Source organism: Neopelma chrysocephalum, unplaced genomic scaffold, assembly GCF_003984885.1.
Source record: "Neopelma chrysocephalum unplaced genomic scaffold, ASM398488v2 Primary Assembly neopelma1_97102, whole genome shotgun sequence".
NCBI classification, from domain to species: Eukaryota; Metazoa; Chordata; class Aves; order Passeriformes; family Pipridae; genus Neopelma; species Neopelma chrysocephalum.
Window position 1 is genome coordinate 977899 of NW_020925744.1, and position 26326 is coordinate 1004224.

The following is a 26326-nucleotide window of genomic DNA, read 5'->3' on the forward strand; positions in this document are numbered from 1 at the left end:
TTTTCAGTTATTGCAGCTAAATGTAGGAGATGCTTTGCTCTCTGTGGTGTTAAATCAGACTCAGTAGAGAACTCAGGAGAATCAGAGAGAAAACAAATACTCCCCAAACCCTCCTCTGCTCCTATGAAAAAGGAAAAAGTGTGGAAAGTGTGAAGTGGTTGTACCTTGCTGCAGGGGCAGAGTAGTAACCACACTAGTGCGTTTTGTCGAACAGACTGGGCAAGCATCTTGCAGGACATCTAAGGCATTTACCATAACCCACTACCATGACTCCTGCTAATTTCTTACAGTGTTAGTATCTGTGTTTTTGAAGAGTCTCATGCTGTCTCATCCTACTGTAAGTAACCTAAACCTACTGTGTTGGATATACAGAGGTCTGGTTACTGTCTTTCAAAACTGTCAAGTAAACAAAGAATGAGTGGAAATGTCTTTTCTGTGTAGCATTAGTCACAAGAGATTAAAATTGTGGATGAAATATTTTTATTTTTACAGTTGTGCTTAGAACCTCTAGTGATTTCCATGGAAACTCCAGTGTTCATGAATTATTAGCCTTCATAGGTTACTGCTTCTGTTTTTTTCACATAGCCACATAAAGGTTTGACTCAGCACTGCATTTCTTAGAAATATGAACGTCTCCACTAGTTTAAAAAAAATTACCTAGATGATACAATTTTGAAGTTAAAATCTACTTTTTAAAGCAACGTATTTCTGTTTTAGGAAGGAATTATGAATTTCAGAGGATATACAGGCATGGAAGTGAGTTTATTGAAACCTCAGACACAATGTAATAACTATATAGTTCACAGTGGTCAAAGCTTTGAAAATCCTTCTCTTTTATTTTCTAGATTGTACAAGCAATCCAGAACTTAACCTGTCTCTTGTACAGCATACAGGTGACTATTCCACTGCTAACTTTATAGAGTAATTAGTCTTAATAATTTACTCCTTAAGATTTGTTTTCACGTTGCCCTACTTTTAGACATTACATCACTGGATACTGATCTCTACTGATTGTTGCATAAGTTGTCATAGAATATATTTTTAGTCTACATCAGTGGTAGGTTTTTGTTAAGAACTGAGTAGTGCTTACTTGCTTGGAGATCGGGCCTCCCTCCCAGAAAAGGATGTTTGTACAGTCTAAAAATCTAACAGGAAAGTAAAATGATGACCCTAATTGAACTGATGCCATTTCACATACAGATTTCTGAAATTATAGTACAAAATATTGAAAAATTTTAATATTCTCTTTTGAGTGTTCTTCTGGCTAGTAGTAAACAGAGGCTTGCCACTTAGATAGGAAACTCAACATATTTTAGATATTTCAATCTCAATTAATTACTTTGTATAATCTGCATGTCCTTAGTCTGAAGTGTTTTCCTCTCTTATGCTAAGTTTGAATGTTTTAACTTACTTTTTCTTATTTAGATGCAGTTTTATAATTTTATTTTTAAATGTTTAATTTGAGTGTGCTTTAATTTTTAGACCCTATTGACATTACCATATTTCATAATAATTCTGGAAACCTTGGGCTTAGAATTTAAGTGGATTGAAGCAATGCAAAAGCAAAATAAAAAGCTTGTAATTCAGGCAAAATTTTTGAATAATTGAAAAACAGATAGGGATAATAAAATAAAGCTTAGGTTCATGCCTTGATTGTTCAGACCATGAACTGGGAGTAAGGTGCAGAGAAACAAGCAGAGGATCCTGTCCTTGCCCTGTTTACAAATCACTGGAACTGACCTAATACTGGAGGGAGAGCCAAAGAAAGTGGGGATTGCACATTGCATAAAGTTAAAAACTTTCTGGGGTGGACAGCATGGGGCAATGGGGGTGCGTGAATTCTCTGGGAATGTCTGCTGAAACAGATTCCCATGCCAGGTCTTGAAGATAGGCGATGCAATAAGTGCTTCAGCAGATCTAGGACTTTCTTGCTTTTCTTTCCTCTTAATCCCAGCTATTTATTTTTGTGTTATTGGAGGGTGTCACAATCTTTAATGCAAAAAATGTCACAACATTCTTGTGAAGGATGGAACATAGAGCCCTCGACTGTAAAATAGAAACTACAAATTTGAAATTACTACTATACTGCAGATTATGCTTGTAGTGATACCTCGGTCAGATGTGTGTAGCGGTATGGTCCTGGTGACATGGTTCTGTTGGCAGGTGCCTGTAGGACTGATGTTAATTAGGTTGCGGTGCTGCAGGTTAGAAAGGAGAGCCTTGGGGTTGGAGTGAGCTGTGCTGGAAACAGTACAGTTTTGTGTGTATAAGCCACATTAGGAGTACTTGGGTGAGTATAGCATTCCCAATGCCTTAATACTCTCTTTACCCATGAAAAATCATTTTTTCTATGTGTTTTAATATCCTCTAACAGAACAGGACCCCAGCTGTAACTGAAGTGCATATCCACAGCTGTAACATAAACATGTGTAGTAACACTAAGTGTAAACCAGAACCACATTAAAAGTACTCAAAACAGTTGAGGGTTTTTAGAAATAGCTCTTTGTAAAGGCATGATCACAGAATTTTTTGTACTTGCCTGAGGAATAACCCCCAAAAAAGTATTAAGTACTAGTATTACAAGAGGTTGTAGCATTTTTATATAATGATTCTATGTAAAAACACAGAAATGGATTAATGCTCATATTTAAACATTTGTGTCTGATTTGGTTGTGGGATCTAGGCAGCACTGGCTATCCAGGACAGCCACAGAGAGCTCCATAGGTTACTCCTGCAAGAGAATGAGAAGACTGGTTGGGGCCATGGTTCTCGGCTAAACCTCCTTTTGGAGCAAGAAAAATATCAGAATCTGGAAAAGCAAAGGGTGGAACTGGCCAACATACACAAATTGAAGCAGCAGTTTCAGCAAGAGCAGCAGCGATGGCTGCGTGAATGCAACCAGCGACAACGGGAGTGGGAGGCACAGGAGGCCCGTCTGGGGCAGCGGGAGCGAGAGTGTGGGTGCAAGGAGGAGCTGCTGGAAAGGAGCCAACAGAGACTGGCACTGCAGCTTCAGGAGTACCAGCAGAGCCTGGAGAGGCTCCAGGAGGGCCAGAAGATGGTGGAGAGAGAAAGAGACAGTGTGAAAATGCAGAAGAAGCTCCTGTGGCACTGGAAGCACGGTCAGCAAAATAACCTGTTTTCATCCAGAGCGGTCAGTGAGGTGTGTGGTTCTCCATTGTGATTGTAACCCTGACTGCAGACTTAGAGACTTGCCTTAATGAATAGGCTAGTACGTCTTGGGTTTTGTTGATTGTTAATGTAACAACTGAGCATGTGGGAAACTGGAGATTCAGGCATATCCAAGGATTTTCTTTGAATTTCGTGAGGTTTAACCAGTGCAAAGTCCTACCCCTGGGAAGGAGCAACCCCATGCACAGGTAGATGCACACCAATTGGAAATCAGCTTGACCCTCTACAACTACCTGAAAGGAAGTTGTAGCAAGGTGAAGGTTTGGCATCTCTCCCAGGCAGCTAGTGACAGGACAAGAGGAAATGGCCTCAACATCAGGAAGAATTTCTTCACTGAAAGGGTGGTCAGGCATTGGAACAGGCTGCCCAAGGAGGTGGTGGAGTCACCATCCCTGGAAGTGTTCAGGAAACAACTGGACATGGCACTTTGTGCTATGGTTTAGTTGACCATATGGTGATGTTTGGTCAAAGGTTGGACTCAATGATCTTGGAGGTCTTTTCCAACCTTAATGATTCTTTGATTCTGTGAAAAGGACATGTGGATCCTGAGGCTCCATGTTGAACATGAGCAAACAACATGGCCTTGCTACAAAGATGGCAGATGGTCTTCAGGGCTGCATTAGGCAAAGTATTGCTAGTAAGTCAAGTGAGGGGATCCTTCCTCTCTTTTCTGGCCACACCTGGACTACTATGTCCAGTCAGGATCCCCAGTACAAGGAAGAGCTATGGGGTGGAGAGGGGGGTGGAGGCGGGAGAGAAGGTGTGATGGATGTCCAGTGAAGTGCCACAAAGATGTTTGGGGCATCTCTTCAGTGAGGAAAGGCTGAGACTGTTCAGCCTGGAGAAGGAATGATTCTTGTTAGTGGGGGTTCTTATTCATCTATCTAAATACCTAAATGGAGGGTCTAAAGAAGATGGAGCCAGGTTCTTTCCAGTGGTGCGCGGTGACAGAACCAGAGGCAATGGGCACAAACAGAAACCCAGAAGGTTCCTTTTGAACATCAGGAAACACTTTTTTCCTTTGAGGGTGACTGATCCCTGGCACAGGTTGCCCAGAGGGTTGTAGACTCTCTATCATTGGAGATATTCAAAAGCTGCCTGGACACTGTCCTGAGCAACTGGCCCTGCTTGAGCAGAGGGATTGGACTAGATGACCTTCAGAGGTCCCTTCGAACCAAACTGTTCTGTGATTTTAAGCTGGATGCCCTACAAAAACCAAGGCTGATGTTCCTTAAATTGAGGCAACAGAAATTTTAAATGTGAGAATCTGTGCTTTATTCTGTTTTGCTACTGTGTTTTCAAGATACATTGTGTCTCTGTATCTTGTAGGAAAGCTAAAATACTGTAATGCTTAGGCATATATGGCGTTTAGTGAAGTTTTTGATTGTTGTCCTTGTTCCTGGACCACAGCACTATCTGCAGTGAAGAAAAGGGGCACCTCCAGGAGTAGCAAACACCAAGCTCTTGTGACCCCCATGAGTTAGGCCCTGCTATCCTGTTCCCCTGAAACAAGCAGCCCCTCAGAGGTTGGTATGTGGCTCCCCTGACAGCATAAATCCTTGGAGATGGTCATTATTATGCAATTTAAAGTAGCTCTGAAGCTGCTTGAGGGTTTAACACTAAAAACATTGAAGTTTTTTTGAGGGTGAAGGGTACAGTGTGGCTCTGAAGGCAACTGTCTTGGTGCTCACCTACCAGGTAGGACCTCACCTCTAATCCCCTCCTCAATGGGTACAGTCTTGGTTTCCATTACTGTTCTCTAAAGCACCTGAAATTCAAAACATTTTTTCTGGCTTTTGCATATATACTGAAAGCTCACTGACCCAAACAGCTTCTTTTTTCCCCTCAGGTTCCCGTTTTCACAAGAAAATCTGTAGAGCCTTTCTTCAGGCCATCACCTCCGTAGTTTTTCAGCCGGCAGCCATAACAGGCAGAGACCATTTGGTGTCTAAGCCTGTGTCTGCATGAGGGTTGAAGGATTGGCCTCTGACCTCCCCCTTTTCATCCAGCCTCTGTGAACACCCTGTGAACATGACTTAGCCACAAACAGCAAAGACACTTTTTACTAGTGTAGCATGTGGTACCATTTTGACTTGTTTGGCAATGCTTAAGAAGTGGATATAAAAGCAAAACTGAACTTGCCCATCAGCTTTAAAGGATGCGACTTCTAAAATCTTTTGAGGAGAGGAAGCTGAAAGTTGATTGCCTGATGCAGGGATGGCCAGGGTCTCACAGACAGAGAGGCAAAATTATTAAATGCTGAGTGTCAGACAGTGGTAGTTCTTGTAATCTAGTATTTAATTTGTAAGACTAGTTGTATTTTTATTTCAAGTATACTGTGTGGCTTTGTAGCTGTTCCTTGAGATTGTCTTTGGCCTGTGTTTTCCACTACCATACTCCTTGCTGCAGCAGAGATAGCTGAGTGGTTGCCAGTCAGCCAGTATTGACAACCCACTGTTTTGTTATGATACTGAACCTAGATAGTTTTGGGTGACCAAATGTTGCAGTAACTCACACTGCTACTCCTGCTTTTTTTGTAATCTTGGCCTTAACAAACACCTGCAGGCAAAGGGTCTGCAGGATTTGCATTTTCAGCCCCTGGGAGCTGTGGCTTGCTTGCTGAAAGCTGTTTGCCATCCCTAGGTTGACTGCTGCGGTCCTGTTCTCTGTGATTACCTGTCTGTGTGAGGTATAGTGTTATTTTTGGGTTGCAGAGTACCCAGATTTACATATGTGAAGTGGTACCTCGTTTATCCGTAAGGCAAAATATTAACCCCCTGAGAGGAATCATCAGAGCTCAGTGCATCACAGCAGCGGTAGCAGTCCTTCGTTATCTGTTATTTTGCAATTATTACTTGTTTTGCGGTGAGCTAAGGCAAGATCTGCTAGGTTATTGCTGTTTATTCCTGAACACACATCAAATTCAACACATTTGAGGTTAACGTCTGGCAAATTAGGTGACTATTTGCTATGAATTCTCATTCTATGTGGCAGTTAATTTTATGTATCTTAGTATAAGGATTCTTCAGGATGATAGTCATAGTCATACACTTTCAGGTAGTTTCAGGTAGTGAGGCGCAGGGAGTTGGACCCTATGATCCTTATGAGTCTCTTCCAACTTGAGATATTCTGTGATTCTATGATTCTGTTGCTCAGCAAAGGTGAAAATGCTGTTCTCTGTTTTGTTTGTTTGTTTGTTTGTTTGTTTCCCCTTCTGCAGATAATGGATCATAATCAATTGGACAGCTTACATGGTGAAAACGAATTCTACTTCAATGAAGCTGTAGTATGTGTGTCTTTAAGGAGTCTCGACAGATCAGATTCTTCTCTCATTTATGAAGATGGTGTGTTTGGGCTGAATATCTCAAATTCTGATGTACCGAGGACTCGTGAAAATCAGGTGGACCTCAAAATGGACACTTCTTGTCAGCCAGCATTAACCAGTGCACTGTGGAAATCCACTGGTCCTTACCAGCACATGTCTCTTTCCTGCAAAAGCAACAAGGATTCCTTTAATAATGGTAATTAACACTTTATTTAATTAAGAAGCGGTTTGTCATCTCTCAGGATGAATAGTTCTAGGAACAAAGACAGTTTGATATTGGTGGAAGAAATACATTTTGATAAAACAATTGCATGCCTCTATGCAAGCTTTTTGAGGGTAGATGAGAAAAAAAGCAGAACAGAAATACAGAAAACTTTTGTAAGAACCCACAAAACTCCTATTTGTGTCTGCATAACAGTACTCAGAATGTTGTTCTCTGCAAATCTTTTTCCAATGCTACTTTTTTTTTCTTTCTGTGAGCTGAAGTCACTCTTTTTTCAAGTGCATTTTATTGTTTTAGAACATATGTGCATTACTTGATGATTTCTGGTTAGAATACCTCTTGATTTACCATCCTAGAATGATAATCAGTGTTCAAGTACCCTTTTCTTTCTTCATTGAAAAATAAAAATATCTTGAAAGACTCTTAGTTGTGAACAGAAAAATTATATCACTTCTAAGGGATAATGTTATCTTTGTCAATAAGCTATGTTACTAAAAATAGCTCTTTCTGCATTACCTTTCTTTATTCTTGTATTTTACCAGAACCTCCAAAGATATGTAGGTTGAATGGCAGTTATTGATGGTGGCTACCAAAATGAGAGGAAGAGGCTGCCTATTTGAGCACTGCATTGCATTGAAAATTCTTTGAAATACTTAAAAATACACTAATGAGAAACTCTAAACTGTCTGGGATTTATTTCTTGCGTTGCACAATGTTAGTTTTGATCTAACTTCTTTCATTAGTGTGAGAGGTAGAGCAGCATGTAAAAACACAACAGCTAAAAGTCTTAGGGGACAATGGTGCACTTCTGGTGTAATAGATTAAGTAATCTGCTGGGGTTTTCCTGCACAGTTGTGAAATTCAGGGGAAACATGGCAAGTCAACACTGCAACAGTACCTGAGCTCCCCTTTTTCTGCAGCTGGCAGTGCAAAATAACTTCTGTTTTCACACCAGCTTCATGCAGGTCAGGTCATAGCAAAGGTCAGTGGGCAGCAGAATTAGGAGTTGAAAACATACACAGGCTCAATGGATTTTAATTGTCTTAGAGCCTTGATTAAGGAACTTGTGCCTTAGTATTCTTTGTGATGTATTAAGCAGGCATCCACTACAGCCTTATTAGTCCTCGGTACGTGGGTTGCCAAAATAGCATTTTATATTCAAAGGTAGGGCAGACTAGTCACATCACCAAAATCAGCAAACCAAGCTGATTAGTGGAAGAGATTAATATTTCTCAAAATGCCTAAATAATTAGCCTGATGAAACTTGTTCTAGTTTGACTGAAGTTGTCATTTTAGTAATAGGTTAGCTAAGCTAGTGCAAATTTGAAAAGGAACACATATGTGGGTTTAAACCTCTCAAAAGTATCTTAGCTTGCATTGGCAAACATTCAGATGCAAACTAACCAATACTTTCTATTAAGCCCACATGAGAGCATCTGGTTTAATTAAACTGGCTTGTACCAGTTTAATTGCACTGATTCTAAGATAAGCTGGTGGAGCTTCTGTATATAAAGACACCTACGATGGACCAGCTTTGCGTTAAGCTGTTGTCAGTTCATCTTGTGTAGACATCCTTATCTAGCCCTAGTAACAGGGCACTATGGCAGTCCCAGCAGCCTGGGGACCAGCACTGGCTACAAAGCCTGCCCAAGAGGCTAGCAGGCTAGTATAGGTCTCTCTGGCTAATTCATGTCAGTAAAACCTGCAGTTACTGCCTGAATGGTGTCACAAGGTGCCTTATGCAAAGGAGTGAAGCAAATCCTTGCAGCATCCTGATTGTGCAGATGATACTGTGAAGCCCACCAGTGCATTGCTGGAGCAGGCGGGGCTGGAAGCCTCTCCCCAGAGGGATGTACCATCACATTCTAAGTTGCATTTGTGATTCAGAAGGTGACAAGTATTTTATGGTCTGATCGTGCAGTGCATGAGACTGCATGGTTCAGACTTGCTTCTGTCATGCATCAGGAACCACTCCACAGGGAGTGGGGAATGAGAAGAATGCTAAACTTCCCCCTAAAAGACAGATGGCATACAAAGCCCTAGAAAATGGCTCTGCACATGAAAGTTAAGTAGATAGCTTGTTCCTAAGCTATGTGAATCAAGTTGAACAGTACAAACATTTCATACAAGGAAGCTGATTTTCTTTTTGCTGGGTATTTTTGGCTATGCTTTTTCCCCAGAGAGTTTAGCAGAGTTTAAGAAGATCTCTGACCTTGTGCCTCCACTTCCTGACACCTCTGCAGCATATAGTCAGTTCTGATCACCGTGAAGGAAAACCAGCTGAGATCCATTGCAAGACTAGAAAATATTTGAAAGTTAGCTGAAACTTTTAATATTTTCATGTGGTGAATGTTTCATAACATTTTCATGCATTTTTCAACCAGCTTTATTTGTAAAGTCTCGTAATCATACTTCAAAAAACATTTCTAAATAATAAGTAAAAATAGAACTAAGAAACAAATACTGAGTATGGTTTGTTGTATGTGTCTACATACCACATACATACATGCCAGACCCTGTATATATTTAAAGATTTTTGTGTACGCAAAAGGAATTTCTTTATTTGATTAATTTTCCAACAATTATTAGGCATGCTGTAAGAAGTTTGCCCTGTCAAAAAACCCCTTAAATTATTTATGGAGAAGCACCACCTGAACACATTTCCAAGGAGTTAATCACACTGCATTCTACCATATGTTAAGTACTATCCAATTAAACTTCATAAATATCCACAAATGGAAACGGTTACATTCCTCCAGTGCATAATTTTCCATTCATATTTTCTAAGGTGAGACATATGTCTCTTCACATAGGTAACATCATGATTATATATAATTGTTTTATGTGTATGGGAGGGAACTATACCAAAGACCTTCAGGCAAGTTCCCACAAAGCTGAAACTGGCACAAGTACACTCTCTAGAAAAGGTGTGTCAGTCAACAGGAGGAAAATATGATTGAAAGAAAAATGTGTTAATGCTTTACACTAATGGTTATGAAATTATCTGCATGAAAGAAGACAAGTACTTTGGCTAATTAGGAATTGGGGAGTATAGGTTTTGTGTCAGACTAGACTGAGAATTCAATAAATTATTCTTGCATTTAATTGACGTGTCAAGTCACCTAGCCGAAGTGATGCCTTAGGATTTACCTGTGAATTCACCTCTTTGATTTCAGGAATCAGTGCAATTTTAATTATTTTGAACTTTGAAGTGAACAGCATTGTTTGCTGGTGCTACCTTTAACTTCTTTTATTCAGATGCTGTAGCTACAGAAATAGAGTTGAAAAGTGATAGATCTGGAAAACTGCACTGAAACTTGGTTGAGGGAGGTTTTTTCCTCAGACATTTAGCATGAAGGATCTTTATGTGTGGTATAGTGAAAAACATAGTTTAAATCTGTATGGGGAATGTAGGAAAACCTGTAATGTCCAGAAACAGCCAAATGCAAAACTAGGGAGCAAAAATAGGACTCAATTTGACTAATGTAATTTTAATATTTTTTAGAGGATAGAAATTTGTGTATATATGCATATAAGCAAATTAGATAGTTTGATTTTGAAAAAATAATCAATTTATAGTGGCTTCCATCAAAATGAGTGGTTTCTAGAAATGTAAGATATTTAATTTACAATAGAAAAAACAAAAATTCCAGAAACAATGTGTAGTGTCCTGTAACTCCATTGTTTTTCCTTATTCTTTGTATGAAATTTCCTTCCTATTTCTAAAGGCAAATTGTACTAATGGTGATTGCTCTATTGAACCTGTTCTTAATACTGTAGATCAGATTCATTTGCTTTGGTTTTCCATTGGTAATTTAGATGAGTTTTAGAACAGCACATTTTTTGTCTGTGTGCTAGTTTTGGCTGGGATAGGTTAATTTTCTCCACAGTGACTGTGTTTTGGATTTGTGCTGAACACAGTGTTGATAACGTAGAGATGCCTCTGTTATTTCTGAGCAGTGATTACACAGGGCCAAGGCCTTTTCTCCTTTTTGTACTTCCACAGGAGTGTCTGGCAAGGAGACTGGGGGTGTATGGGAAATTAGAAGGAGAGACAGCTGGGAGAGGTGACTGCAACTGACCAAAGGGGATATTCCAGACCATATGACATCATGCTCAGTATATAATTGGGGGAGGGAAGAAAGAGGAAGAGGAAATGTTTGGAGTGGCATTTGTCCTCCTGAGTCACTGCTATGTGTGATGGAGCCCTTCCCTCCTGGAAAGGGCTGAACACCTGCCTGCTCATGGGAAGCCGTGAATTAATTCCTTGTTTTGCTTTGCTTGCTTGTGTGGCTTTTGCTTTCACTATTAAACTGTCTTTATCTTAACCCATCAGTTTTCTGACTTTTACTCTTCTGACTCTCTCCCCAGTCCTGCTGGTGGGGGAGTGAGAAAGCAGCTGTATGGGGCTTGACGGCTGGCTGGAGCTAAACCATGACAGGCTACCTTAACATCAGTTATGGCCTAATGACATTGTATGGAAGTACCTCCTCTATGTCTGCATCAGAGAGGTTGAGAACAATGCTGTACGGGCCTGGCTCTTTTCTCATGTTTGTGTAAGACAAATCTGTTGCAGTCAGAAGAGGTATGCAATGTAAAGCTGATCCAAGTGTCATAAAAACCATGTGAAATATGCACATACAGGCTGTGTGCCTGTGGTTCCAGCTCAGCACCGGAACTCTAACTCATGGCCTTACTTAGATGAGCCGTGGCTACTGTTGCCAGCGCTGGAGGTGGTTAGTGGGATCCTGTGTTGAGGACTACCTGTTAAATTGATTAGGGCCACCCTGCACCCTCCCCCCCCCCCAAAAAAGAAAGTTGTCACATTTCTGCATATGTGACCATTGTGAGTTAATTTCTGTACTGAAAGAACAAGTTGATGAAATAACTCCTTCTGAGTACATCTGACTGTTCCTCTTCTGAGCTGGAAATGTAATTGTACCCCATACAGCACACACTTTACATGTCTCCTATTTAAACAGCATCCTTTGTAGTCAATGACAAGCCAACCCCTTATCACCTGCAGAATGGCTTTTCAGCCTATTTTAATGTTTTTCTGATGTGTTTCATAATATTTTTAATAGTACCATTTTTTTCACTGTTTGTCCTGCACAGTGAACAAATTCTTTCTGTTGTTCTTTTGCTTGAGAAGAGGAAAAGAGGGAAATCTTTTAAAAGTAAAGGATGACATGACCTGTGGAGCTCCCCATTAGTCAGAGAGCCTCCTTAGCCAGTGTGATATTTTGAAGTACTTTAAATTTTTTTGTCTTTTTTAACTGAGCAGATGCCACACTGCGAACGTGCAATTAATTCCAAATTGCCCTTTCTGTGTTCAACATATGCCTTCTACTCTTAGCATGGAAAGGCTATATAGGTGAGCACAGAGCCCATTCAGTGCTCAATGTAAGTTACAATGAGAATAAAATTACATGGAAATATATAAGAACATGAAATTGAGCAACATCAGCACCCTTGTCTTCCAAGTTCAAAATCACATAACTTCATTAGAACAATTAAGATATTACTTTTAACGCTGCAACTTATAACAGCAAATTTGTGTTTTCTCCATACCACAAAACACTTGCGTTTCCTGCTCTGCTGGAAGACATCAATGCCTCTGGGGTACTTGGTGGAAGTGAATAAGAGAGGAAGTTTTTTTTTCCTCTTGGGAATCACACTTCCATTTGTTTAAACCAAATGGCAAAAGGGATTAAATCACATGGCAGTGTGATACCAAAGTGAAAAATATGTCATTGTATGTCACCTGCAATTAGTATATTTCAAGTAACACTTGCATTTCACGTCTGCAGCACTCAGGTTTGTTGTGGTTCTGTTATTGATTTTCTCATCTCAAAACACTTTTTCTCATTTCTGAACGTAACCGCAGTAGATGCAGCACTATTACATAACCTTTTAATTAAGGCAACTAGTGATATTTTGGTTTTATTTCGTACACTAATATAAGTACAGAATTTCCTGTGTAATGGCTGTCTGATTTTATTCTTTCTAGTATCTTCTCATTTAGAGTTTATTCATTAGGAGGGAAGTTTAAAACAGTGCACATCTTTAAGGCGATGAATGGATTAAAGACAGTCCCTGTCTTTTGAGGTACCACTGGTGTTGGTGTAAATCTGCACACCACACTAGGTTTCATTGTCTACAGACTTCTTAAACAGCAACAAGATGATGGGCCAAATCCTTCTCATTTTCCTCTCATTTATGGTTCCAACAACTTTCATATAGTGGTTTTTGAAGTCGGTTGAATTACTGGTATCAATGAAACTAGAGTCGTTTGGACCATCTCTTATGAGCAGATTTATTATTTACTTAGGTAGGGTATTCCAGTGGGTGACTGTTTCAGGGAAGTAGGAGGAGGGAAAGGAGCACATTTTGAAGCAGAAGACCCTGAGCAGAGGGTCTTTAGTCAGACAACTGGTTTGTAGTTCAGGGTTGTGCAGAGCTGTGACTTTGACAGCAAATACGCAGGGAAAGAGGTGATCTCTGAGGAAAAGAGTCACAAAACAAGAGTCTTGTGGGTTGATGGCAGGAAGATACCCTGGGAGGGCTTTGTTTCCTTGGGAAATGTAATCTGTGGGTGGAGACCTGATTGTGTGCCCTGCTTTAGTACATTAAATATGTTTTGTATGTGTTTTGTAATAGAGTTGGAACCTGACATAGATGCAGAAGTGTGAATAAATAATGCATCCTCATGCCTGGGAGAAGCTGTTTATGGATGATCAAATTTTGCAAGACACTGAGCATGCAAACACACCCTCTACAATCATGTAGCTGAATCACCAAATTTATCTATCTGGCTTATTTTGAAAAGTACAATCTCATTTTAATTATTTAGTAAAATACTTTACATATTCCAGGAAATGGCCCGTAGCATGTTGTGTAAAAGTAATGAAGTCTTAGTAATATGAAACCTCCTCAGCATCATCTGCTGTTAAATATTTATTGGGAAACTGGTGAAGATTTTCTATCTTTTTCTGGCATTCATCACAGGAGCATCCAGTTGTCATCCAAATCCCTCTCCAGATGCTGTAGAAAACTTTCCTTTGGGTGTAAATTTTTGGTGGGGCAGTAGAGGGGAGGAGCTTTGATGTTGGTATGGAAGTTGTTTTCAGTTTAATCCAATAGGAAGACTTCCAACAGTCACCTGCTGAGATTCCTTGAGTGTCCCTTGGAAGTCTGATCTAGAGCTGGAACATAAATGATACAATGATAGATGTGATTGGTCCATATTTGTTTAGGGTCTGTCATAGAAAAATAAAAAATATGTGCCTTTAAATATCATTGAAATACTCTGTGATAAAGAATACATGACATACAGGGAAAGTGGTATATTTGTCAAAGATGAAAAGAGATTTTTTTTTCTTTTATTAATTGAGCTCAAAAATTGCAGGGTAATTGTTCCTGAGAGCAAAACTGCAGAGAAGGTATCTCCCATGCAGGGCAACTTGCCATTGCAGCGCAATGCCATTGAGAAGGTGATGAAGGTCTAAGAAAGGCTTCTGCATTAAATGCAGAAGTTTTGAACTGAAAGTGAAATTAATATAGGAGAGTGTTTTAAAACCTGTCATGAAGGCAAGGTAGAAGAATGAGGTGATGAATTTGGGATTAAGGATAAGACCAGTGTACCTTATAGCAGAGAGAAGTGGGAGCAGAAGTAAGGAAGGTGGATCTGAGGACTCTTCATGCACTCATGCAAAGCACTTGGCTGAAGAGATGCTTATTCGATAATTGTGCTTTTTTTTTACTTTGTACAATTTTTCCTTTAGCTTTTATGCAGACGGTTCTCACATCAGTTACATGTTCACAGAACTTTTAGCAAGCAATTAAAAAGGGCTACCATTTCAAAATATTCAGTTGCACCCTGAAAATTCCTATGGTTATGATGCAAAACTTGGGGAATATGCTGCTTTCAGTTTTTGATGGTTTTTCTTCAATGGCTGCAAGAAGAAAACATCAGCACATATACTTCCTGCCAACCTGGCTAAGAATGGATAAAAAGGACTGTGCTAATACTCAAACTGCAGTAGAAAATTAGCAAATATTTCCTTCAGTTTTGAGCTCAGAAGAGAACAATTACCTCTGTGATTATCAGATAAGAGGCTTCTCTCAGACGCTCACTCTTGCAGTAATGCACATATTTTTTCCTCTATTAATCAACAACCGCAGCTCTATTAAAGGGTAAGATTAGCATGTAATTGATTTGAAACAGGTGCTTTGCCTTATTTTTTCTTCTGTGGCAATTCTGTATATTGACTTCGTATTCTTCCACTACTCTCTTTGAGCTTTTATGAGTAAGAAGTGGTGGATCTGGTCTGCTGTTGGGAAATTACCCTATAAACCCAAGGTGCTTAGGAGGAGACCTGAGTGTTTTATAAATTACCTCCCCCTTTTGGCTTTTGTAACCCAGCTGTACCCTTCTGCTACTCAAGAAAATGTTTGCCAAACTCCAGAGCACACTCCTTTGTGTTGCACCTGAAAGACTGGCCAAATGCCGAGGACTGAACTGATTTTTTTGCCAAGGTCTTTGATTTCACATTTATTTCAAAGTGAAATTGTAGTTAAAAAAACCCAATAAAACAACCCACAATCAAAAGGCATCCATAAACATGAGAAAAAGTTAATCAACAGAATAACATCTGTCTGTGGTAATAAAGAGCTCAAAAGAACAGTTTTGATGTGTAAATGTCCCCTTTTGTTTCAAAGGGAATGAACTCATGTGCCAGAGACAGTGTTTTATCAGGGTGTAAATTGGGGCAGAATGTGAGGGAGATGTGGGGATGTGCTGGCCAGATGCAGAAAGGGGAGCTGGTTTCATCATCTGCTGAGTCCTTGAAAGTGCTCTTTGGGTCTGTAACTTTATGGGGTTTCTGTTTCTCCAGCAAACATTGAAACAGGAGTGTTCCTCACTGATGATAGTTTGTTTTTACTTCAGTTTGCTGGCAAAAATGGCTTCTGCAGATTATGGGCTGAGAGGAAATGGTTGCAGCCCACTTCATATACACCCACATTAGACACCCGAACTGGGAGGCTGGTTTCCCGTGCATCCCACTGTTGTCAGTGGACAGGCGAGTTGCCCATGCCCCTGGAGACGTGCCCTGTGTGGGCACCCTGGGTGGAGCAGTGGCCCGAGGCAGCAGCTGGTCACGTTCCTTGTGATCCTTTGTAGAAAGGGTGTTCTTGGGGTTTTATGGTTCTTTCCTCTTGATCATTTGAGTGCAGCTGTGTTTAATGAGCTGGAAAAGAAGTAGGTCAATAAAACATGTGTTCATTGTTAGCAGAATACCTGTTGGACCATGTGTGTGTCTGTAATTGACCATCTAAAGCTTCAAAGCTTAGCGCAAAGACAATTTAATAAGGAATTCATACCTAAATAAATGAATATTAAGCAGAAGCAGACAGCTGTCAGGCAGTATGCCCTGCTGAGGTGAGACTGTGGGTATTTAATGCACAGACAAGTTATGATTTGAAGCCAGGCCTATTTTTAAGTCTCTCTTATTGATAAGCATTAAAAAATAGCATACCAAAAATAACTGATAACATAGCCATGTAAGTAGGTTAAAATTTTGATTGACCCAGGGGCATGCTATGAACTTGATGTTAAAGAGGTGTCACTGTCATTGTCTGAGCTTGAGTTGTTTTTAAAATCTTTTCTTTGGTAACACCAGTGTTAGAAATAGTATGTTTATTGTACTTTAATAAAAGAAAAGATGGTCACATCGTCACATTACTCCAAAACCTTGAGCTTTAAGACAAGTATGAGTTGGAACTTCATGATAAGTGCAGTTTTGGTGGAATAAATTATATTTTGTCTTAGCCAAGAATTTGGTCCAAATTCTCTGGACCAAACTTTTCTTAAAGAATTATGAGGCAAAACCTGAAAACTGAACTGCATTGTTTTACCTAAGCCAACAACTACACAAAGAGCAGAAACATGCAGAATAGTGGCATTCCCAGTAATTTTACCATGATCAAAAATTGAAAGTACAGATGTGGAGAAGAGTTATGTTAAAGACCTTATTCATCATAGACTTTGAATTCTTTCTGTTCTTTGTCTTGTAACAAAAAAATGAACCAAAAGCCAATAAGACTAATTAATGTAGGCTTTATTATGATATAATTCCTCATCTGCTTTTTGTGTAAAGACCTCTTATTCATGAAGGTGCTTGTTTGCCTAAGAAATGCAACTGCTGCTTTTTCACAGGGTTGGGCTGGTTAAAAGTAAATAACAGCATTAAAATTCCCAGATTGATTTCCTGCCTTATTCAGTCAGCTGGGAAATGGATTAGGCTCCTCTTTCCTTGGTAACTTTAGTAAAAATATGTTTCCCAGTGTTTTTTGAGACCTGGTGCCAAATTCAGTTCCTGCTGTGAAATGAGCTTTATTGAGGTGCGAAGGGCCTTGTTTGACCATGGTATGTGAGATCTCAACTCCTAGTGAAATTGCTGGGAATTGTCTTCAGATCCTCAAGGCTTACAGATGACTTATCTGCAGCAAGTGTTCTGAACTGGCACAGTAGCAGCAGTGTCCTAGTTGTTCCAGGGTGATGGCAAAGCGTTCCAGCTGTGTAGTGCTGCACATGATGTTTGTTCCCTTTCTCCCACCAACCATAAACAACTAAACCTGTAGTGTGGAAAATCCATCGCAAATTAGGAAAGTCTTAGTAGGCTTTAAAAAAAGCAATCAAAACTGATCATGATACCTTTCATGGTGAGGAAAGGGAAAGAGGCTGAGGTGCCTGGAGTTCCCTGGGGAATTGGCTGGCTATCACTAATGAGTCTGCATGGAAACCGCTGGGAGCATCGTTAGAGACAAAGAGGTGCTGTGGGATTTGCCGATAGGGACTTTCAGTGGAGCCCGTGGGAGTTAGGTTGTCGTTTGCTATTGAGCAGTAATGGCAAATGAGAGCCCGTTACCCTTGAATTCCTTTGAATATCCCAGACCCGGTAGACTTAGCACTGGATTTTAGGTGTCTGTTTTTGCTTTGCATTATGCATGAGTGCCAGTGGGGGGATTAAATAGAGCAGCTCTGCCATTTCACATAACGGTGGCCTGAAGCTGATGTGTCAGCTGTCAGTCCAGATGAACTGGGTACCAGTTATTATAAATACATGTAAAACCAAAACCTAACTTTATTTATTATTTTCAGAGGAGTAATAGCTTTGAGACTGTTTGACATATTTGTTGCTAAAAGTGGCAGAAATCTCTCTTCATTTAATGAAATTTTATTTTGTAAAGAGGGTCAATGAGACACAGATCTCTGAAAGGCACAGCAAATTAATTCAGTGTCTGCAAAATCCATGTGGTGTATTCCTTCCAAACCTCCCTTTATTTTTTTTTCATATTTTTGTCTTCTTTTTTCTTTTTTAAATTTTTCTCCCTTTTTTTTTTTTTTTTGGAAACAGTGAGGAAGTAAAAAAGTGTCCAGCCCATCCTGACCTCAGAGCTGACCCAATTTTGAGGAGGAGTTTGAATCAGGGGCCTCTTAAGATCCCTTCCAACTTGAATTATCCTATGATGCTGCGAAACCCCAGAGTCAGAGCTGAAGGAGGAAAACTGAGGGCTTTCTATTCAACACGCAGAGGCTCAAGAGAGTTTTTTTTTGCCTAGAGTGTTTCTTGCCTTGATAATGTCCTCCTGTCCTTCCCATAATCATCACTGTGAGCACTCCAGGCTTACGTGAAGAGCTCTGATCCTGGGAGAGAGAGAGGAGGGGTGAAGGGGATGAAGGAGAAAATCTGTGGCATTTATTTGATGTGAAAGTGCTTACATCCTATGACAACAGACAGGAGGTGAGAATCAGTGTGACTAATGAGTTGTTTACTTGGCTTTTGTATCCCCCGCGCCCCCCCCCCCCCCAGGATCACGAGCTGTGTTTGTTTTGATATGTATTGATTTCAGATTCCTGCAAATACAATTGCTTTGTCCTTCACTTTCTCAGCAGTTTGTGAGACACCACTAATCCTGTCTCAGTGCTATGGAAAAGGTAGGGTATGGTAGTTAGGATGCAGAATGCTTTTTTTTCCCTTTCCCATACAACAGTAGGATGTTTTTAGCCAGGAGCTGTCGTTTCTCAGAGTTTGGATCCTGAACCCGTTTAGAGAACTGCCATTATTGTTATATTGAGGTTGTCTAAGAAAAGCATGGAAAGAGTGTCTACAGTTTCCTCATGGTTGTCCTCATGATACCAGACCTAAACTCATGGAAAATGGGGAAAAAATTGGATTTGTTTTTAATGTTGGATTTGGTGGTAGCTGTGTGAATTAGAGAATTTGTGATTCTTTTCAGAATTTGTTAGAAACAGCCTCTGACTCCTTTTGAGAAAATTGGTGAGGTACACAACAGGGAATGCCTGGAGTTTATTTAATGGGATGGTCTTGGAAGGACAAAAAGCTGTACTTTCAGGATATTTTGTGCTGTGATGTGGCACTGCTGGACTACATGTGACCAAAATGTTGAAGTGCTGACTACCTAATATTACCTAATATCACAGATTACCTAATATTTGGTCTCCAGCCTCAAGCACATCCCTCTTTCTGGGGTGTTTGACCAGCCCAACATTGAAAGAGCATATTTCTCTGGTTTGCTGTTCACTTTTGTCTAGGGGTATCCATGATGCAGCTGCGGATCTGGCTTGCTCTTTAGGAAAGAGTTACCTGGAGCGTCATAGGAGAAAAAAATTTTCGTAAGTGAGAAACAGTTAAAAGGGGCTTCAGTTTGCCCATAAACTCCAGGGTCCAGGATGCAGAGAGATGCCAACAACCCTTGGCTGGTGTAGAAATGGGAGGAAGTAGGTTGCTGTGAGTCTCACAGTAGACCCTGTGTAAGTGTCTCAGCTACAGCTCAGTTTCATTAAAGCTTTGGAAATCTGGGTATATTTTCTGCACTTACATAAATATGAAGGAAAAAAAATGAGTGTAAAAGAGCAAGAGAAGGGCTGTGTCTTATTCTTTTGCTTGTCCTTACTCTGCAAGGCTATAGGAGCCAGCCAGCAGGCAGAGCCCAGCCCAGGCAGGAAGGGTACGGGTAGGGGCTGTGGGAGAGCTTTTTCTGGGCACTGGTGATGTGGGTGCTGGTCTGGTGGGCGTGCTGTTGAGTTAAACACAGCTTACCAGGGGGAGCATCCCTTGGTACCTTGGAAGGGAGCAGAGGAAAGGATAAGTAAATGCTGAATTTAAAGAAAGGTAGTAATACAAAACTCATTTTTTGGCTGATGTCGACAGATGACTTACAGTGATGTTTAAAGAGGCTCAAAAAGGTCCTTACTTACCTGACTCTTGATCCATAGTGAATTCTGACTATCTGCCGCAGTGCAGCAGAGAATGGGCCTGGAGAGGGTCTGGAGAGTTCCCCTGGATGCTCCACCTGCCTGGGGAGCCCGGGAGAGCTTCCTGGGTGTCACTTTTCTAGTAGCAGCCTTGGTATCTGCACAGATAATCAGTTTGGTTTGCATTTTTATTAAACATTCCTCAGGTCCCAGAGTTCTCTAGTAAAGAGCAGCTGATGTTTTCAAGTCTGGTTTTGGAAGTTTCTTCCCTGTTTTGGAAGAGCATTTCAAGAGGAGGATCTCTCTCAGCATTCTCCTACTTAGTGAGGAGGACAGCTTATTTCCTCCATGCTGTACCAGAGAGCTCAGGGGAGGCTTCTTGGCTGCTGTTGGTGCTCTACATTACAAGAACAGTGCTGGATGGTGGTTCAGTCCCCTTTCCCTACTCTTCCTTCATCTGAGACTTTTATTATCATTTCCGTCACTCCTTACACCCTTCATGTGCAGCTCTTCTCGAGCCACATCACACTGCTGCCTGTGATAACAACTGGTCTCCTGGCTCAGCTGCTTCCAGCATGGCACCAAGCAGAGTAACAGTAGGTGCTCTCCCCAGTGGCAGGGTGAGTGTATTGCCTTGGAGACACATTGTGCTTTTATTAAGTAGAGTCTATGTTGAGTGCCACCTGAAGTGCATCCAAAACCAGCTCCTTCCATCCTCAGTTGGATTAAGCACAACCTTTCTAGCCTGAAGCCACTTGTCACCCCAGCAGCAACTGTGTTGTCACCTCCTGAATGCTCTTCTGCTGTTCAGGTTCTCCAGATGCAACAGAATTAACAAAAAAAAAAAAAAGAAGGGCAGCTAAAGTAGTAATAAATCATTTATTTTGATAGTGACAGAATCTGATTTGTTTTCCCAGAACTTGGGTGGTCTCCACTGCTCAGCTCTACTGCTTAGAGTTGTAACAGGTAATGAGAAATGGCTTCGAAACAGCTACTGTTCTAATTGGTGAAGCAATTACTGTTTAGTTTTGATGGTGGAAAATAACTGCATGTAAGGTGCTTCTCTTTCTTTCCTGTGTTTTTTCAAATTTGTAGTTAGGCTTCTCCAATTATGTACTTCATAAACTTTGGAAACAGATCTTTCAAATAAATGTTTACTGCCTGGTATTCTTATGTGCATAACTTTGGTAAAGTGAATAGACTCACAGGACTTAAAAAGGACTATTAATGTGGGTAAAATTACCCAAAAATGTAAGTGTTTAGAAGTTGAAGATCTTCCACTAATAGGGCTCTTTTTAATAAATAAATAAACTCAAAGGATCCAGCTTTCATAAAGAAAAGCAGACATACTCCTACTTTTTTCTGTTGATGCAAATTGTAGTCTTTTTCTAATATGACTATCAAAAATAAAGAAATTAAGAAGTCATCTTTAAAAAATCAAGGCTGTTCAAATAAGTTAGGGATTTAAGTTCTGCTATGTTACGTATTGCAAATAACTCACCTGCAATCAAGACTTATTCTGGATTTTCATCAATGCTGAAACTTAATCTGTTAAATTCAAAATAAAACAGTAAAAGAAAGTCATTTGGGGGTTAATTTTGGTAACGTCCTGTGTCATCCCACTATGACTAAGCGCTGCTTGTTTATAGTACTTTGCCCCTACCACTGACTGTGCAGTCTTGGCAGCACATATAATGTACATGTGGCTTACCCTGGGAGCTGAAGCCCCAAAACCTGTTTGCTCTCCGCAGCTGTGTGAATATCAAAGAGGAGAAGATGCTGAAGGCAGAGGCAGTGATACGATATGTTCCCACATGCCCATCACATAATCATCTCATACTGCTCCACACACATCGTGGCAGGGAGCATCTGGGGAGCCTCAGCTTTTCAGGGCGCCAGCAAGTTCGTTTTGCCTTAAACTCCTGCATCAGTGAAAAAGACTGGTGAAAGCCACATGTGTCAGGGGAGTGCCAAATGCAGGCAGGTGTCATTTTGAATTGCCACCAGTTAGAGTGACATGGTGTGTAAAACCCTAAATAACTCCTTTTTAATAGATTTTCATTGCACATACATGTGAGAAGAAGTACGGACCAGAGGAGGCATGACATTCTTTAGTTCTTTGCATGAATGATCAAGACTCAAAAGACCCCATTTCTGATTTTCCTTGCTTCTGGCGTTAGCATGCTATGGGAAGGATTCCAAGCTCCCCTTCTTCTTGCATTCTTCTTGAGACAGAAGAATGAAAATTTAACTTTCCTGATGTAATAGTAGAGATTGGTCAGGCCAAGATTACAGTGAAAAATATTGCAGACTTTTCTCATCACTATGCATGAGGATACACGTTCCCTTGTTAAGCAGCTTGTTTTTATGGTAAAACTACTTTGAAGACATCATGGCTGGGCTTCGCGAACGAAGATTTGGGAAGGGCTCTACCCACATTTCTTGCAAGCGCATTGGTGGCTAAAAAGGCCAATACGAGATAGGCAAGTCCGGTTGCAAAAGGCACAGCAGAAAGACTCCGTAGGTGGTATGTTCTGCAAGGCTCGATTCTTTCTGCATTGTCTTTTCTCCTCAAGGGTGATCCTGCGTGCTTTCTCAAAAGCATCAGCAGCATTATAGATGGTGTGTCTCCAGGCCTCCCAATTGGAGGCTAGAGTAGACCAGTTATGGTGATCAATATGCCCGAGGCTGAGATGTTGTTTCAGGGAGTCCTTGTATCTTTTCTTCGGGGCTCCTCTCTTGCGGCAGCCAGTGGCAAGTTCACCATAAAGCAGGATCTTAGGGAGGCGGTGGTCCTTCATCCTGGAGATGTGCCCTGCCCAACGCAGCTGCGTTCTCAGTAACATGGCCTCAATACTTGTGATTGCTGCCTGTTCAAGAACAGATGTATTGGTCACATAATCTGACCAGTGGATGTTTAGGATTGTACGGAGGCAGCGTTGATGGAAGCGTTCTAGGAGACGCAGGTGGTGGCGGTAGATGACCCATGATTCGGAGCCATATAAAAGAGTAGACAGCACTATGGCTCTGTAAACACTGATCTTAGTACTTTTCTTCAAGTGTTTATTACGCTATACTCTTTTATGGAGTTCTCCAAAAGCACTATATGCCTTTGCTAACCTGTTGTCTATCTCCCTGTCAATCTTACCATCTGAGGAGATGAGGCTGCCTAGGTAATTAAACTGCTGGACTGATTTAAGCTCTGATTGGCCAATGGTGATGTGGGGATGATGGGGGACTTCCTGAGGTGCAGGTTGATGGAGAACTTCAGTCTTCTTTAAGCTGACTTCCAGCCCAAAGAGCTCAGCAGCATCTGCAAAGCAGGATGTTAAACGCTGCAGAGCTGCTTCTGTGTGGGCAACAAGGGCGGCATCATCAGCGTAAAGCAGCTCCCAGACAAGATGGTTTAAGGTCTTGGTGTGGGCCTTCAGTCGCCTTAGGTTGAATAGGCTTCCATCAGTACGATATCGAATGTAGATACCATCCTGATCATCGAGGTCTGCCGTGGCCCTTTGGAGCATCATGCTGAAAAAGACTGTGAATAGGGTTGGTGTGAGAACGCAGCCTTGTTTCACGCCATTCTTTATTAGAAAGGGCTCAGAAAGTGTGTTGCCATATCTGACTTGGCCGTGCTGATCCTTATGAAGTGAGATGATCATTTTAAGGAACTTAAACTTTGAAGACATACAGATGTAGAAAAGCCAACTACTAAGATGTAGGGCCGGAAGTGCTACAGAATGCTAGGGATAAAACCTAACCATAGTTGTGTTGTTTTGGTTTTTTTTAAGCCATACACAGATCATCACAAAAGTCTCCGTTGCTCAATGCTGGAAAACAAGTACCTGATTCTGTACATTTGTGGGAGAAGACTGGAAAGATAACAAATGAAGATCCATGTGAAATAATGTTGTAGTATTGGGGTGCAAGTATTCTCTCCACATCACACCTTAAGGATTGAGACAAGAATAGAGTAGATATTTTGTGCAAATAAGCACTAATAACTTGGTAGAAAAAAACAAATGGTTATACATCAGAATGCAAGTGCCAGCCATGTAGACTTTTAACTGGGTTTGCTCAGTTGTTTCTTTTTCATCTGTAAAAGGAAGGCTTGCAAATAAATTTCTATGTAATGATGAAAACTGTATTAATTCTACCATTGTATTATTACTAACAAAGGTACTGATTATGTGCTGTATGTTTCCATCCAGCCCAACTCTGACGTCATTTAAGCCTTTCCATTATTGTGTATGTTCAGTAAAGTATGGCTATTCATTTTTTCAAATTATTATTGTAAAAATAATGACAGTGAGCATCCTTCATGTGACAGTGGACATGAAGACTTGAACAGATTTCAGTAAACTTGTGTAAGGTACCTCTCACAGACTGTAGTATAACTTGTACTAGAATGCTGTTTTCCTTTCTAGACAGACGCAACAAACTAGAAAATGGTGCTAATTAAAAAGTCAGAATTCTCTCTTTGTGATGGCATGGGCATGGCAGAAGATGCATGGTCACATGTCCTTCTCTTGTGTGTTACAGATCTGAACACATTACAGACCCAGGGTCCTGAAACAAGCATTCCAAACAAGGGATCCACCCAGTCGCCACAGGTAGATGCAGTGGTACTGAGCCATCAGCCTGAGAGCCTACAGGACACAGAAAGTGGAGGCAGAGTAGAAGAGAAGATTGTTTACCTCTGATGGCTTATTTTCTAATCTCAGTAGCACTTTGGAAATATAACTATGTTTGCTTTTCTAAGTATCTGTAGCTGCTCTCTGTATGACCAGCTGGCTTTAAGAATAGTATTTAATATTAAATGTAAATTTTTTCCCTTGATAAATACAGCAGTTAAGTTATTTTGAAGCCTTTGTTATGTAATCTTTAATTTATGATTTAATTTCAACTGCTTTGCAAGAAGCAATGGGTAGCAGGAGAGACATTTTGGAATTGCAAAGATGCCACCAGGAATTGTGAAAAAGTGTTGATTTTCTCCTGAGTCCTCTTTTTAAAAGGACAAACTAGGAGAGACGGGCCTGCTACTTGAGATTTGAGAGTGTGTATCAGTAACCTTCTAACAGTTCTGATATAACATGAGAAGACAGCAATCAAAGAATAATGGCTATAGTCTTAGCTGAAATGTGCCATGTACACTTCACTACTGGGTCATTTTCTTTATCCCCTGGCTCAGGAACTGTTCAGCAGAGGATGTTTTTTATGCATAAGTGTAAGCGTTTGTTCATGTCCCAAAGCCTATCATCATTATGGTACTAGTGCCAGTTTTGTGCAGAGATGCAGTAAATCTGTTTGTTATTGTATTATATCTCATTTCAGTAAATGCCCTTATGCATTAAAATTTACCAGATGAAACCATCTCACTGGTCAAAAGAAAAGAAAGGGAGGAAATAGTAGGCTTCTAGTTAACTGAACCCTTCTGAAACTCCACTGCTTTCCTATGTAGGGGCCAGCTAGCTTTCTACTTTCAGGTTCATGGGGTTGTCTGTGTGTTAGGCAGTAAGAAACATGCCTGTTTCATGCCTTTTCGTCTTTCAGAAATATTTGTACACTTCTGTCAAATTGAATAAATTTTCTGTGTGTTTCTGCAAAACTGTAACTTTGATTCATTGTCAGATTCTCCAAAGAAATAGGAAAACAGGGGGAAAATAAAAAAATAAATAAACTTCAAACTTTGTTTGCACTCAGCTCTGCTGCAGATGTGTCTGCCTTGGTCCAGCACAGCCAAAGCTGTGCTCCATGCATCTCAGATGGCAAAACCAAGGATGTGCTTATTGCTGCTTTGTGTGGCTGATTGGATTAGCAGAGGCACAGCAGGAATGTGGCTTCACAGCTCCTGAGTCAGAGCTGCCTCACCTCTACCCTCATGGGGCAGAAAAGCCCAGGATTGCTCCTGCCCATTTGTCTGGGTAAGCCCCAGTTGTCATATGGTTTCCATTTTACCCTAAACCTTGAGTTGTCCAAAATCTTTTGCGGGGAGCAGAGTTTTAGATGGTGTGTTTGTCAGCAAGGGTTTCCTGATGCAGAAGATTCTCTTCCAGAGAGTGGTGTGCTGTGGGGAATACTCAAAGGCAGAGCTTTCTGAGCTGCATCTCACTGGACTACCACACTAGGTGTTCAGGTGGTATCTTGGGCCAACAACTGAGCACCTGACTTTCTTCATGAGCAGGACCTGATTCTCAGCTGGTATTAATTGGTGTGCAAATGTCATCAGGGAAAGACTGGGCCTGCAAATGTATTTTCCAGTGTCTGTGTCCAGCCTTCAAGACTCGTCCTAACCTGACAGAACTTT

At 40.7% G+C, this 26326-nt stretch overlaps 1 protein-coding gene across 8 annotated transcripts in view; it reads left to right on the forward strand.

Annotated features, from left to right (window-relative positions):
* ARHGEF28 (Rho guanine nucleotide exchange factor 28) overlaps positions 1-25717 on the forward strand; it is a 124178-nt gene extending 98461 nt beyond the window's left edge. For 5 of the 8 annotated variants that reach the window (XM_027671526.1, XM_027671529.1, XM_027671525.1 and 2 more), the window contains exons 24-27: positions 846-893; positions 2684-3163; positions 6413-6713; positions 24562-25717. In XM_027671526.1, coding sequence (XP_027527327.1) covers positions 846-893; positions 2684-3163; positions 6413-6713; positions 24562-24722 — 990 coding nt within the window. In that variant the 3' untranslated portion in view covers positions 24723-25717. The remainder of the gene's footprint in view (positions 1-845; positions 894-2683; positions 3164-6412; positions 6714-24561) is intronic. The other 3 variants (XM_027671527.1, XM_027671524.1, XM_027671528.1) reach the window with 3 other exon arrangements.
* Positions 25718-26326: the final 609 nt, after the last annotated feature.